Source organism: Stylophora pistillata, chromosome 13 (genome assembly GCF_964205215.1).
Source record: "Stylophora pistillata chromosome 13, jaStyPist1.2, whole genome shotgun sequence".
NCBI lineage: Eukaryota > Metazoa > Cnidaria > Anthozoa > Scleractinia > Pocilloporidae > Stylophora > Stylophora pistillata.
In genome coordinates this window covers 20,095,677-20,109,755 of record NC_142531.1, presented here as the reverse complement: position 1 = coordinate 20,109,755, position 14,079 = coordinate 20,095,677, and the positions used below count along the sequence as shown (strand labels likewise).

The following is a 14,079-nucleotide window of genomic DNA, read 5'->3' as shown; positions in this document are numbered from 1 at the left end:
AGTATCGCAGAGGTTAGTGGTTCGAATCCCGTACAGACCTGATTTTTTTCAGGTCTGATTTTCGCTATTGCCTAAATAGCGCTATCCACTGCGAGGATCGTCCATCATACGTATCTAATACCGCAATTCAAAAATATATGAACTTCATGTATTCATTGTATCTCACTTTGTGTCTTGTTAACAGCTCCAGTACGACCAAGACCCAGACCACCTGTCCGAGGTATGCGACTTTTCTAAACTACATAACTCTATGTGTGCATGTTAGTCATCGGTGATCCTCCTTTGCGTGTTTCGTGTCACGTGTGTGAGACCCGTGTGGTAACGTGTTGGAGTCTGCGTTGAGAGATCTAGGTTTGAGCCTTGGGCAGCTCACTGTGTTGTATTCCTGAGCGATGGAGCAGCACGCTATTCCGGGAGAGAAACGATATTTCTAATGTTTCTGCAATGGAAACCGGGACCAGCTCGTGGGGTAATTGGCCAACAGGAAATACTCCGTATATTGATAGGATACGGTACAGCGGTGCCTGTGCCAATACAAATCTCATTTCCGTCGATATAGTTCGTTCTAGAACGACTTCAAGATCACAGTTTATAACCTACATTTTTTATCAAAGAGCCTTATTATAAAATTATTCATTGGTATCCTCTCTTTCTTAGGGTGCAACAAACGCCTCGACTTAGCATTCTTGATTGACGGATCTGGAAGTATTAATTCTGCCGGACGCGGGAACTTCAAGCGATGCATTGAGTTTGTCAAGAGTGTGGTGTCTTCTTTTAATGTTTCGCCGCGCCGCACCCGTGTGGGAGTGGTCTTATTCTCCTCCCGCGCATGGCTAATATTGGACTTCTACCGTAGCAGAAGCAAAGCTGGTGTGTTGAGTACCATCAGTCGGATCAGATATCCGCGAGGAGGAACCAGGATTGGAAAAGCTTTGAACTTCGTGCTGTATCGCTTGTTTAGACGAAGTCGAAGGGCACTCAAGGTAAGAGACACTCGCATCTAGTTTTTCCTTCTTTTTCATTTTTAATATCATGCGAAGTTGAAAAGTCCGTACAATAAAGGGATCCTGACAATGTTTTTGTTAAACGAGAGAAAGTGTACAATTTACTGCCGAATAATTTCCTGGACATCGATTGTGCTTTTAAGAATTGGTGTATTTTTCATTTTCCTCGTTGCTTTCAAGATTATGTCGTTTAGCGCAATTCGGCGAATTTCACCTTTTCTCCTGGTTAGCTTCCTTAACGCCAAGTTATTTTACCAATTTTTTCCAAAACATCGTGAATTATTAGAGAGGTTATGCATGACCTTTACGGCAATCGTCAAAAGGCAAAATGGCAAAAACCCGTATGATCACTTAAGTGAGAACAATTGCGGTATTTTCCTTGAGAGTTGAAGTAAGTATTGTTGGAAAAGTGAGTGAAATCAGAGTTCATTCTTTGGGTTTATCTCTCGAATGATTCGCGGCAGTCCGAAATTTCTTTTATGTCACATTATAACACAGTAACCCATAAATGTCTTTGCTCTGGTAGGCTCTGGTAGTAATGACCGATGGCATCTCTCAAGACTCTGTTCGGAGACCGTCACTGGCTCTGAGAAGCCAGGGGGTGTGGGTGTATGCTCTGGGAATCGGTCGGCGATATCGAAGACGAGAGCTTCAACAGATAGCTACAAACAGTCGATACGTGTTCACTGCTAACTTCAGAAGCCTCAGTCGGGTCGCTCGTCACATCTCAAGAAAATTATGTCAAGGTAAGTGTGAAGTTTTACATCTCGGCAAAGCATACAATCGTAATCATTATCAACACTTTGAGCGATTTTTTTATCATCTTTATCATTATCTTCATCATTATTATTATCTTTGTCATTATAATAGTCATCACATTTTTCGTCGTCATGTTCATAATCATCATCATTATCCCTATCGTTGTCGTTATCACTTCATTAGTGTAATAATCAATATCGTCATCGTTATCATTATCACAATCATCATTATGATCATTATCGCAGTATCTTCAAGATCATCACATGTGCCCTCAGGCTACTTTTCGCGCCATATCCCAATATCCTTCACTACCTATGCAATGCTGATACTGCAAACCTTTATCACAGGTCGTCCACTCCGTCCCAAGCCACGCCCCCCAGGTCCCCACATAAGACCAAGCGGCAAAGGTATTTCATTAAATGAGTGATGAGGTTGTTTCTGTACAGAGTTCTTCTCGTTTAATTTTTTATGGGCAATCTTCTTCCTTAATTTATTTTGTATTTTTACTTTACTCGGCTGCTGAATCATCTCCTGACATTTCATTTTATCTTCCTTTTTTTTTAGTGTGTCGTAAACGTCTTGATCTCGCTCTCCTAATCGATGGCTCTGGTAGTATCGAAGCTAACGGTCGAGGTAACTTCCAGCGATGTCTCAACTTCGTGAAACGGTTGGTGGCTTCGTTTGCCATCTCACCAAGGCAAACTCGTGTTGGTATCGTGCTGTTCTCTAGTCGTCCATGGCTGATCGCAAACTTTAGGAGCTATAGGACAAAACAGAGTGTGATACACGCCATCAGTCGTATACGATACCCGAGAGGTGGCACAAGAATTGGACGAGCGCTGAGGTTTGTCAAACAACGGCTGTTTGGAAGGAGGACCTACGGGCGAAAGGTGAATGACTAGTGTGTCTTCTAAACGATTTTATTAATTCATTTATTGATGTGCTTCAATGTTTCTCCGAGGGGGAAGGGCGTTTTTCAGTACCCATGTGGTCAGATTTAAGGTAGCTCGTATATCTTTTTGCTTGTACTACATTATACACTGTTATCAGGTAGCATCCATTACAGTCAAGTTTTCATGCATTATGCAGGTTTTGGTTGCAATGACCGATGGCATTTCACAAGATTCCGTCGTGAGTCCATCACGTGACCTCCGAAATGCTGGCGTGCGAATCCTGGCGCTGGGAATTGGCCGGAAATTCAGAAGATCGCAGCTCAACCAGATGACTATGAACTCACGATACGTGTTCAACAGTGGCTTCCGAAGTTTACACCGTGTAGTATCCTCTATAAAGAGAGCAGCGTGTAAAGGTAAATAACATTTTTCGGGCCACTTTGCAGATAATTTTCTTACGTTGCTAATATATCGTTATTTAGCAGATTTATGCCAACATTAAGACTTCTTCAATTTTTTCTTTGTTTCTTGTCACGATCAGGGCGCCCAGTACGTCCCAAACCAGTACGGCCAAGACTCCCCGTACGCCCTAGTGGTCAAGGTAAAACTGGAACCTAACAAGCTTTATTTTATGTCCAATACAATGCGTGGCAGCTAGACAAAATTTGGTTTTGTTGAGGATATACTTTACAGTCACACGTCAAAGTTGAAATTGTGAAACATACATGAACAAAAGCAAAGACAGATAGAAAACTTTAATTCCACTGCTATTCCGTTGCACATAAATGCTTGATGTATTGCGGTAAATTGTAGCCATTTAACATTACATGTATTTTCTATACCACAGTTTGTCGCAGACGTCTTGACCTTGCCTTCCTTATTGACGGCTCTGGTAGTATCGAGGCTTACGGTCGAGGTAACTTCCAGCGATGTCTCAACTTCGTCAAACGACTCGTGGCCTCGTTTGGCGTCTCTCCGTCGCAAACTCGTGTTGGTATCGTACTGTTCTCTAGCCGTGCATGGCTGATCGCAAACTTTAGGAGCTACAGAAACAAACAGAGCGTGTTACACGCCATTGGTCGTATAAGATACCCGAGAGGTGGCACGAGAATTGGACGAGCGCTGAAATTTGCTAAATATCAATTGTTTAGAAAGAGAACAAGTCGACGTAAGGTGAGTGTACTGGATTATTTTCTATATCCTGTTTTCTTGTTTTCTGGTACTCGTGTAGTCAATAGTATATAGTTCGAAATTGAAAAAATATTTCTGACTTTCAGGTTCTTATTTGTATGACGGATGGCATTTCACAAGACTCGGTAATTAGACCATCACGTGATCTTCGAAATGCCGGCGTGCGTATTTTGGCGCTTGGTATTGGTCGAAAGTTCAGGAAATCACAACTTTACCAAATGGCAGGGAACTCACGAAACGTGTTCAAAGCCGGATTTAGAAGCCTCAGCGGTGTAGTGAGATCCATAAAGAAAGCTGCTTGTGGAGGTAAGTGGTTTTTGAAAGGGAAAAGTCCTCTACATAACCTTAATCATCAGAACGACGTTTCTCCGTTTGCTTTTAGCCGATGGTAAAAGGGTGGGGCTCTTTTAAATATTTTGTCATGTGAGTAAATGAGGGAATGCCTTTTGAGGATTTTAAGTCGATGAAACATCGGAAAGAGATGGAAAAGCTATAGTTATGTTTCAAGAAAATGAATGCTGTCATATTACAGGTGTTCGACTTATACCAGACTCTGACCAATACTTGCTAACTTTAATTCGCTTTTTATAGGTCGCCCACTACGACCTAGACCTGTGCGACCAAGACCTCCTGTTCGCCCAAGTGGTCAAGGTAAGACTGGAACCAAAACTGTTAATTGAGATCCAAATTCACGCATTCATGTTTCTATTAAGTTATGTCTTTTTCCTTCTTAAAATATTTTTCTTAAATTCATTTTCCTGTCTCTTTACCATCAAGTATATTTCCAAACTGTTACTGCCAAAATTTGTTGGCTGACTGACGTATCCAATCGGGTACCGAAAGTTATGCAGTATTACATTGGTTTTTCTTTCATACGTCTTTTGATTGGTCCAGAAAGTTCGCACCACCCTTTCAGCCAATTGGATGCAAAACTAAAACAAACCTCGACCTAACCACTTACCTTTCCCCGCCCTTGAAGCAGTTTACCTGTTTTTAGCAGGGTTATGATTGACCTTGAAATCACCTGCTCACCAACTACCATCGCGACTATTTGACAACACGTGTTTTTGTTTTTTCTTTCACAGTTTGTCGCAGACGTCTTGACCTTGCCTTCCTTATTGACGGCTCTGGTAGTATCGAGGCTTACGGTCGAGGTAACTTCCAGCGATGTCTCAACTTCGTCAAACGAGTCGTAGCCTCGTTCGGCGTCTCTCCGTCGCAAACTCGTGTTGGTATCGTACTGTTCTCTAGCCGTGCATGGCTGATCGCAAACTTTAGGAGCTACAGAAACAAACAGAGCGTGTTACACGCCATTGGTCGTATAAGATACCCGAGAGGTGGCACGAGAATTGGACGAGCGCTGAGATTTGCTAAATATCAATTGTTTAGAAAGAGGACAAGTCGGCGTAAGGTGAGCTTACTGGATTACCGACTTCCTTTATCCTGTGTTCTTGTTCTCTGGTACTCGTGTAATCAATAGTAAATAGTTCGAGCTACTCTAAAAGAGACTAATTTCTTCCCTTACGAAATAAAAAAAAATTGAAAAAATATGTCTGGCTTTTAGGTTCTTATTTGTATGACAGATGGCATTTCACAAGACTCGGTGGTTAGACCGTCACGTGATCTTCGAAATGCCGGCGTGCGTATTTTGGCGCTTGGTATTGGTCGGAAGTTCAGGAAATCACAACTTTACCAAATGGCAGGGAACTCACGAAACGTGTTCAAAGCCGGATTTAGAAGCCTCAGCGGTATAGTTAGATCCATAAAGAAAGCTGCTTGTGGAGGTAAGTGGTTTTTGAAAGGGAAAAAGTAGTCCTCTACATAACCTGAATCACCAGAACGACGTTTCTCCATTTGTTGGGTCAATTTTAGGAAATAATAAGTATTTATTAAATTTCCGAAGGAGTATGGGAAAATTTTGAGAGGGTCGCATTGGGGAAGGTAGAAAAAGCATCGATAATTCGTTTCACTTAATGAGAAATGTCCCTCTTGCAGTGGCCGTGCTTTCGTAAATGAAAGATTAATGAAAGTGTGGCGATTTTAGATTCAGGTTTCAAGGCTCACGAAAATAGAAATGATTTCGCAGAGCTTCATAACTTAGTCTCTTCAAGCTTTCTCCTCACTTCTTAAGTAGTGAGAATAACTGCATTGATCACTCTCGTCTTCATTTAGGCTCTTTTAGCCAATGAAGGAATGCTATAATCATGTTTAAAGAAAATGAATACTAGCATATTACAGCTGTTCAAGCTATACCAGACTCTGACTTGCTAACTTGAGGTCGCTTTTTATAGGTCGCCCAATACGACCCAGACCTGTGCGGCCAAAACCACCTTTTCGTCCAAGTGGTCAAGGTGAGACTGGAACCAAAACTGTTAATTGAGATCCAAATTCGCGAATTCATGTTTCTATTAGGTTATTAATGTCTTTTTCCTTCTTGAAATTTTCTTACAATATTTTTTTGTCAAATTTCAATTCCTGTTTCTTTGTTGTCAAGTACACTTCGAAATTGTCATTTCAAAATTTATCGGCTGACTGTTGCATTTAATCGGGTATCGAAAGTTATGCTTTATTACATTGATTTTGCTTCCATACGCTTTGTGATGGGTCCACAAAGTTTACGCCACCCTTTCAGTCAATCGGATGCAAAATTAAAGAAACCCTAACATAATCTCTTACATTTCCCCGCACTTCAGGCAGTTTGCCTGTTTTTAGTTGGGTTCTATAGACCAAATTCAATGGTATCCCTCGTTCCGTGTGGCCTTTAAATCACTTATTAACCAACTACCATTGCGACCATTTGACACAACGCTTTTTTTTCTTCCACAGTTTGTCGCAGACGTCTTGATCTTGCCTTCCTGATTGACGGCTCTGGTAGTATCGAGGCTTACGGTCGAGGCAACTTCAAGCGATGTCTCAACTTCGTTAAACGAGTCGTAGCCTCGTTCGGCGTCTCTCCGTCTCAAACTCGTGTTGGTATCGTACTGTTCTCTAGCCGTGCATGGCTGATCGCAAACTTTAGGAGCTACAGAAACAAACAGAGCGTGTTACACGCCATTGGTCGTATAAGATACCCGAGAGGTGGCACGAGAATTGGACGAGCGCTGAGATTTGCTAAATATCAATTGTTTAGAAAGAGGACAAGTCGGCGTAAGGTGAGTTTACTGGATTACCGACTTCCTTTATCCTGTGTTCTTGTTCTCTGGTACTCGTGTAATCAATAGTAAATAGTTCGAGCTACTCTAAAAGAGACTAATTTCTTCCCTTACGAAATAAAAAAAAATTGAAAAAATATGTCTGGCTTTTAGGTTCTTATTTGTATGACAGATGGCATTTCACAAGACTCGGTGGTTAGACCGTCACGTGATCTTCGAAATGCCGGCGTGCGTATTTTGGCGCTTGGTATTGGTCAGAAGTTCAGGAAATCACAACTTTACCAAATGGCAGGGAACTCACGAAACGTGTTCAAAGCCGGATTTAGAAGCCTCAGCGGTATAGTTAGATCCATAAAGAAAGCTGCTTGTGGAGGTAAGTGGTTTTTGAAAGGGAAAAAGTAGTCCTCTACATATCCTGAATCACCAGACCGACGTTTCTCCATTTGTTGGGTCAATTTTAGGAAATAATAAGTATTTATTAAATTTCCAAAGGAATATGGAAAAATTTTGAGAGGGTCGCATTGGGGAAGGTAGAAAAAGCATCGGTAATTCGTTTCACTTAATGAGAAATGTCCCTCTTGCAGTGGCCGTGCTTTCGTAAATGAAAGATTAATGAAAGTGTGGCGATTTTAGATTCAGGTTTCAAGGCTCACGAAAATAGAAATGATTTCGCAGAGCTTCTTAACTTAGTCTCTTCAGGCTTTCTCCTCACTTCTTAAGTAGTGAGAATAACTGCATTGATCACTCTCGTCTTCATTTAGGCTCTTTTAGCCAATGAAGGAATGCTATAATCATGTTTAAAGAAAATGAATACTAGCATATTACAGCTGTTCAAGCTATACCAGACTCTGACTTGCTAACTTGAGGTCGCTTTTTATAGGTCGCCCAATACGACCCAGACCTGTGCGGCCAAAACCACCTTTTCGTCCAAGTGGTCAAGGTGAGACTGGAACCAAAACTGTTAATTGAGATCCAAATTCGCGAATTCATGTTTCTATTAGGTTATTAATGTCTTTTTCCTTCTTGAAATTTTCTTACAATATTTTTTTGTCAAATTTCAATTCCTGTTTCTTTGTTGTCAAGTACACTTCGAAATTGTCATTTCAAAATTTATCGGCTGACTGTTGCATTTAATCGGGTATCGAAAGTTATGCGTTATTACATTGATTTTGCTTCCATACGCTTTGTGATGGGTCCACAAAGTTCACGCCACCCTTTCAGTCAATCGGATGCAAAATTAAAGAAACCCTAACATAATCTCTTACATTTCCCCGCACTTCAGGCAGTTTGCCTGTTTTTAGTTGGGTTCTATAGACCAAATTCAGTGGTATCCCTCGTTCCGTGTGGCCTTTAAATCACTTATTAACCAACTACCATTGCGACCATTTGACACAACGTTTTTTTTTCTTCCACAGTTTGTCGCAGACGTCTTGATCTTGCCTTCCTGATTGACGGCTCCGGCAGTATCGAGGCTTACGGTCGAGGCAACTTCAAGCGATGTCTCAACTTCGTCAAACGAGTCGTGGCCTCGTTCGGCGTCTCTCCGTCTCAAACTCGTGTTGGTATCGTACTGTTCTCTAGCCGTGCATGGCTGATCGCAAACTTTAGGAGCTACAGAAACAAACAGAGCGTGTTACACGCCATTGGACGTATAAGATACCCGAGAGGTGGCACGAGAATTGGACGAGCGCTGAGATTTGCCAAACATCAATTGTTTAGAAAGAGGACAAGTCGGCGCAAGGTGAGTGTTGTTAATTTTGTTTTGTTTTGTTTTGTTTTTTTTTTTGTTTTGTTTTTTTTTAATGGCTTTATAACCTCTTTCTTACAATACCCTGTTGTAGCCCCGCAATTTCGAATTTTTTCTTCCAACTCAAGACATACATATTTTCAGATTTTTTCGTAGTCTTTTAAGGATTATGACTCTTTGGTATCCAAAGGATTGGGGAAATTAATCTTTCTGTCGCTTAACCAGATTTCTCTCCTTTAAGTAAACAAATTCATCCAATTTACCAAATCCCTCCATTTCAACCCAATTGGCACTTTAGAGTTTAATAAGATGTATTTTGAATACGCAACCGAGTAAACTTTGTCTACAGAAACTATTATAAAAAGGATTTTGATTAGAGAGATGAACAACTTCCGTATTAATCCCTTTTTTAACGTTCTTTAGGTCCTCATTTGTATGACCGATGGTATCTCACATGACTCGGTGGTGAGACCGTCACGTGACCTTCGAAAGGCCGGCGTGCATATTCTGGCGCTTGGCATTGGTCGAAAGTTCAGGAAATCTCAACTTTACCAAATGGCAGGGAACTCACGAAACGTGTTTAAAGCCGGATTTAGAAGCCTCAGTGGTGTGGTGAGATCCATTAAAAAAGCTGCTTGTGGAGGTAATTAGACTTTGAGTTGAAGAATAACTCAAAATCAATAAACAAATGAAAGTAATTGTCGAAAGGTACAGGAGATGGTTGACGTTGAAAAACATATAAATATAGAATCTAATAGACCTCATTCAGTTCGTAATGGTGAGCATGATCATGTTTTTCTTTTATGTGTATGCAAATTAGCCCTCTTGGCCTCGTTTTAACTTAATGCAATTAGTTTGTTTTCCAATTTGTTGTCGAGATTAGAAAAGATAATTTGCACGAATTAAAGAATCGCCCGTCATTTATGAAAGAGTTCTAGATAAATCAGCTACCGTTTTCAACATGGCTGCTACAGGTCAGACAAAAGTCAAGAAAAAGTGACTCTATCTCCAAGCCAGTTCATGTGGTAAAAAATACATCATTCATTCCATGTGAGGCCGACAAACCTTTCCCCCTTAGGCAACATTCAACATTTTGATGTTTCTCACTATCAGTTGACTATATGTATTTGAACGTTTCGTATTCTTTTACGCGCAGGAAGGAGTGGAAAGAAGAAAAGAAACGTACTAATTGCCAGGCCTGATAAAGACGAGAGAAAAAGCGAACCATTAAGGGGACCAGAACAAGTGCGAGGTACAAAACGAAGTGAAATTGTTGGAGTCGAGAATCATGGTAAGTTTTGAAAGAAAGCAGTTAAAGAAATTGGAACAATGATATCATTTTGCGAAGTTTACAAGACCTAAAAGCTCTTACAACGACGTCGAATTCTCGAATAAGTTGGAATCATCATTCTAAACAGAATCACAAGCCGATTGGATTCTTGCAACCAAATTGGCTACTGAGTGGAGGTATTCAGGGTAAAATTGCGCCTTAAATGCCTTACTTCTTTTTTAACTTCACGCACCAGTCAGTAGCGCAGTTTATCTATGAATACTCTCTCTCTACAGATAAACAAACAGATCTGACCCCCAGCTGCTTGTGGCACTTTGTATCACCCTTAAACACCTCAGAAGCATTGGATAAAATCCGCAATCGCGTTATTCACCTAGAGGGCGGAGCCCATATGAAAAACACAACTGACGCGGGCCTGGTCGCTGATACTAATGGTGGATGGTTGTCTCTCAAAGAAACCAATGGTGAGGCGATTTAAAACATTTAATACTTTTGTCGTTAAAGTTTTAGTTTTCATGGAGCCCCTTAGCCTTTCATTCTTCTTTTATGACACAAGTATAAATCGACTTCGCGTGAAACAAAAAAATTCGCTCTCACAAGATACACTTCCCTTATCCGTTCGACTGCAAATATCTGAATTGCAACTCTCCCTTCAATTGTGGTGGAATTTTCCTAGACTTGATTAAAAAATTTGGTGTTTTATAAAGATATCAACTCCCAGCTTTTTAAGTCTATCTCTTCCCAAAGCCTGTAAAATTTATCGAGAAGCTCCATACAGAAGATGTTACTTCCGTAAGAGAAGATTTGCGAGACATGTTTGTTCTGGAAATCAAATGATTCAAGCAAAGTTTATGTTATGCATTTCCCAAGAATAATTTTTTTTATTTAAGAGCTTCTTAAGTTGGTGATCATTTCCTTTATTCTCCTGGCCTTAATGTGTGATTCAGGGGTGATATTGTAAGGAGAAATTAGATGTTAGTCACTCTTAGCAGTCAAAGTGTGAAGGCTTTTCCTTTATTGACTCATCTTGACGGTGATCAACCGAAAGTTGAATTTATTTTGCAACTGATAGATTTCAACCAAGTGTTGTTTCAATAAATGACGCGTTTATAACAAGTATATTATTTTTCCTTAGCTACCTGCTTCAGTGATCCTGGACATTGCTCTGATAAAGGAATGACCGTGATGGCCTGGATTAAACTCAACAAGACCTCGCTGAGTAACACGACTGGTTCCTACATCATGTCTAGTGGTGGCCAGTCCACCAAGTCGCGCGGTTTTGCTGTGGTTCATCTTTCCAACAAATATATCGTTATTCTCAGCACAAAAAACAAGCAATGGAAACTTGACACGCCTGTTCTACCGAGCGGATGGTTCAACCTCGCTTTCACTTGGCGGGAGGCGAGTCAACTCAAGCTGTATGTCAATGGAACCCATGTGACCAGCGGAAACCCTGCTTTAGTTTCCAGACCTCTAGACTCGTTTACAACCTTTGATATTGGTCGACCAAACAACTCAGAGAAACCAGTATACAGATTTCCTTTAAGAATCAGCAACTTGGCACTTTGGGAGAGAGAACTCTCACTAGAAGATTTGAAAATAGGTTAGTTACTCCTTTTCCATCCTCCCCTTTAAATCTTTAAATCTTTTATTTTGTTGACGATTCATTTGAAAAATATTTCAAAATGTGACTGGCCAAATTATCTTTTGTATGATTGGTAGATAGCTAACTTTTTAAAATTATGTACAAGAGAATATGATTCAAAGTTTTGTCATGGTAATCTCTTGAATCTTATTTGTTCTGAAATGTCACCTTTCCTACTTATGACTATGACAGTTTTGACAAGGAACGTCGTTGTGTTGCGAATCTATATCTTAATAAATAAAAATGGACAAATATCTGGATCGTTCAAAGGTCACATTTATAATTGATTTGGTGCTAAAGCAGCTTTAGTGTTGTTTAATCCTCTACGCCCTAGTATTAGAATGCATACCCTCCATACTTTTCCCTGCACATTTTTGATATGATTCTGATGAGGAGAATTTGTGTCAAACTCAAGAGTTTCTTGAATTTGCCAGGATGTCCTTTATTCTCTTTACCGTAATGTTTTGTTCAGGGGCGATACTTTAGGAAAACATTAGATGTTAGTTATTCATAAGGATTATAGGGTTGACTGGAAAGTATTTTTTCTCTTCTATTTTCAGCAATGGGTGTGCCAACAAGTCAAAACAGTCGACCAAAAACATAAGAAGACTTAGGTAAAAACTATTCCATACAATTGTCTTTGAGATTTGATAGGTTAACTACTGTTACTTGGTTCTCTGAAAACCCTAAAAGAGGTTTTCTATTACTCTTGAGGATTAAGACAAATAAGGGTACTTGACGTACGCAGTTGAGGGTCAAGACAAGTAAGTTTACTCAAGTAATTGATGTACGCAGTTGATGTAGTATGAGCGAAAAATTCAGGTAATCTGCAAGGTGAAGCCAAACCAGAGTGAACAACTTGAAGCTCAATCTGAAACCTACAACGACCATGAATCTTATTTTAAGTCTCGAAAGTAAACCAAGATTCCATTATTATTGCTTGTGGGTTCATCTCTAACATTTTCCCGCACTTCAGGCAGTACGCCTGCTCAAACTCTGAGTCCTCAATGGCTCGTTGTCCTTTCCTCTGATTGACTGTTTTAATAACATCGGTATTCCTTTTACGGCACTTCGGTACTCGAAATGCGCTTTTTTCACTTCTCATGAAAAAAGTGAAACTTGCAAAATACTCACACTGTTTCTCTGCATTATTTTCAGATAACAAGTCATCGCAGCATTTATTTTAGAAGGATCACAAACTGCTCCGTAGCGGAAGCCTACTTCCTAAATTAACTAATATTTGTTGAATATTCCATGTTTTTATTTGATGTATCTCGTCTGGTATATACTTTCTGCATTTATTATTGTGCTTATTGAGCTAATAAATATGATAACAATCATTATATCGATTCTCGTCTTTCTCTTCCCACAAAGGAGCTCTGAGTTTGACCTAAAATAGACAGCTTATCTAGGTCTTTCTAACGAGTTATGAAATTTACTGGAAATCATCTTTTCTTCAGAGTTCAGCGCATGGATTTTGAAACAGTAGAAATTCATAAATGATTTTGGAGCCTTTTTCCATGCGAAAAGTGGTCAATTTTGTCCATTAACAAAATCAAAAAAGAACTGGTCACGTTATATTTAACGGGCTAGAAGTCTCTTACAAATCTTCTCTGACCAAAACAAAAGCCCATGAATATTAAAACTAAAGAAATTCGTTAATGAGCTTTCTGAGAGCTCGAGCTAAACCTACGGTTTTAGAGGTTCACTTTGCTCATTAATAAAATTCCTTTGTTTGAATATTCAGAGGAGATTTTCTCTGCCTACGAACAAGCTGAAACTTTGACACTTACACATTATACACAGCTAATCACGCTCTTTCAACGCGCCTTGTTTTGTGCCGAAAATCCTCACTATGACTGAGATATAAGCCCATGAATATTGAAACAACAGAAATTTTTCAATGAGCTATTGGGGACGTCGAGCAAACCCTAGTCCTTGAGGTTCAATTTGCTCATTAACAAACTTCTTTTGTTTGAATATTCAGAGGAGATTTTCTCGGCCCACGAACAAGCTGTAACTTTGACACTCACACACAATACACAGCTAATCACGCTCTTTCCAAAGCACCTTGTCAGGGTGCCGAAAGTCCTCTCTATAGCTGAGATATAAGCCATGAATATTGAGACAATTGAAATTTGTTAATGAGCTTTTGGGAACCTCGAGCAAATCTTAGTCCTAGAGGTTCAATCTCTCTCATTAACAAACTTCTTTTGTTTGAGTATTCAGAGGAGATTTTCTCGGCCCACGAACATGTTATAACTTTGACACTTAGACACGATACACAGCTAATCACGCTCTTTCTAACGCATTATACTTTGTGCCGAAAATCCTCTCTATGACTGAGATATAAGCCCATGAATATTAAAACAATGGAAATTTGTTTATGAGCTTTTG

At 39.9% G+C, this 14,079-nt stretch overlaps 1 protein-coding gene across 1 annotated transcript in view; it reads left to right on the top strand.

Annotated features, from left to right (window-relative positions):
• Positions 1-13,025, top strand: part of LOC111338209 (uncharacterized) — a 63,264-nt gene extending 50,239 nt beyond the window's left edge. The window contains exons 61-83 of the mRNA XM_088742446.1: positions 185-220; positions 658-983; positions 1,531-1,750; positions 2,111-2,170; positions 2,328-2,653; positions 2,853-3,072; positions 3,198-3,257; positions 3,504-3,829; positions 3,934-4,153; positions 4,439-4,498; positions 4,933-5,258; positions 5,412-5,631; positions 6,139-6,198; positions 6,674-6,999; positions 7,153-7,372; positions 7,880-7,939; positions 8,415-8,740; positions 9,170-9,389; positions 9,903-10,037; positions 10,313-10,501; positions 11,173-11,640; positions 12,243-12,296; positions 12,841-13,025. Of these exons, the coding sequence (XP_088598572.1) occupies positions 185-220; positions 658-983; positions 1,531-1,750; positions 2,111-2,170; positions 2,328-2,653; positions 2,853-3,072; positions 3,198-3,257; positions 3,504-3,829; positions 3,934-4,153; positions 4,439-4,498; positions 4,933-5,258; positions 5,412-5,631; positions 6,139-6,198; positions 6,674-6,999; positions 7,153-7,372; positions 7,880-7,939; positions 8,415-8,740; positions 9,170-9,389; positions 9,903-10,037; positions 10,313-10,501; positions 11,173-11,640; positions 12,243-12,286 (4,448 nt within the window). The 3' untranslated portion in view covers positions 12,287-12,296; positions 12,841-13,025. The remainder of the gene's footprint in view (positions 1-184; positions 221-657; positions 984-1,530; positions 1,751-2,110; positions 2,171-2,327; positions 2,654-2,852; positions 3,073-3,197; positions 3,258-3,503; positions 3,830-3,933; positions 4,154-4,438; positions 4,499-4,932; positions 5,259-5,411; positions 5,632-6,138; positions 6,199-6,673; positions 7,000-7,152; positions 7,373-7,879; positions 7,940-8,414; positions 8,741-9,169; positions 9,390-9,902; positions 10,038-10,312; positions 10,502-11,172; positions 11,641-12,242; positions 12,297-12,840) is intronic.
• Positions 13,026-14,079: the final 1,054 nt, after the last annotated feature.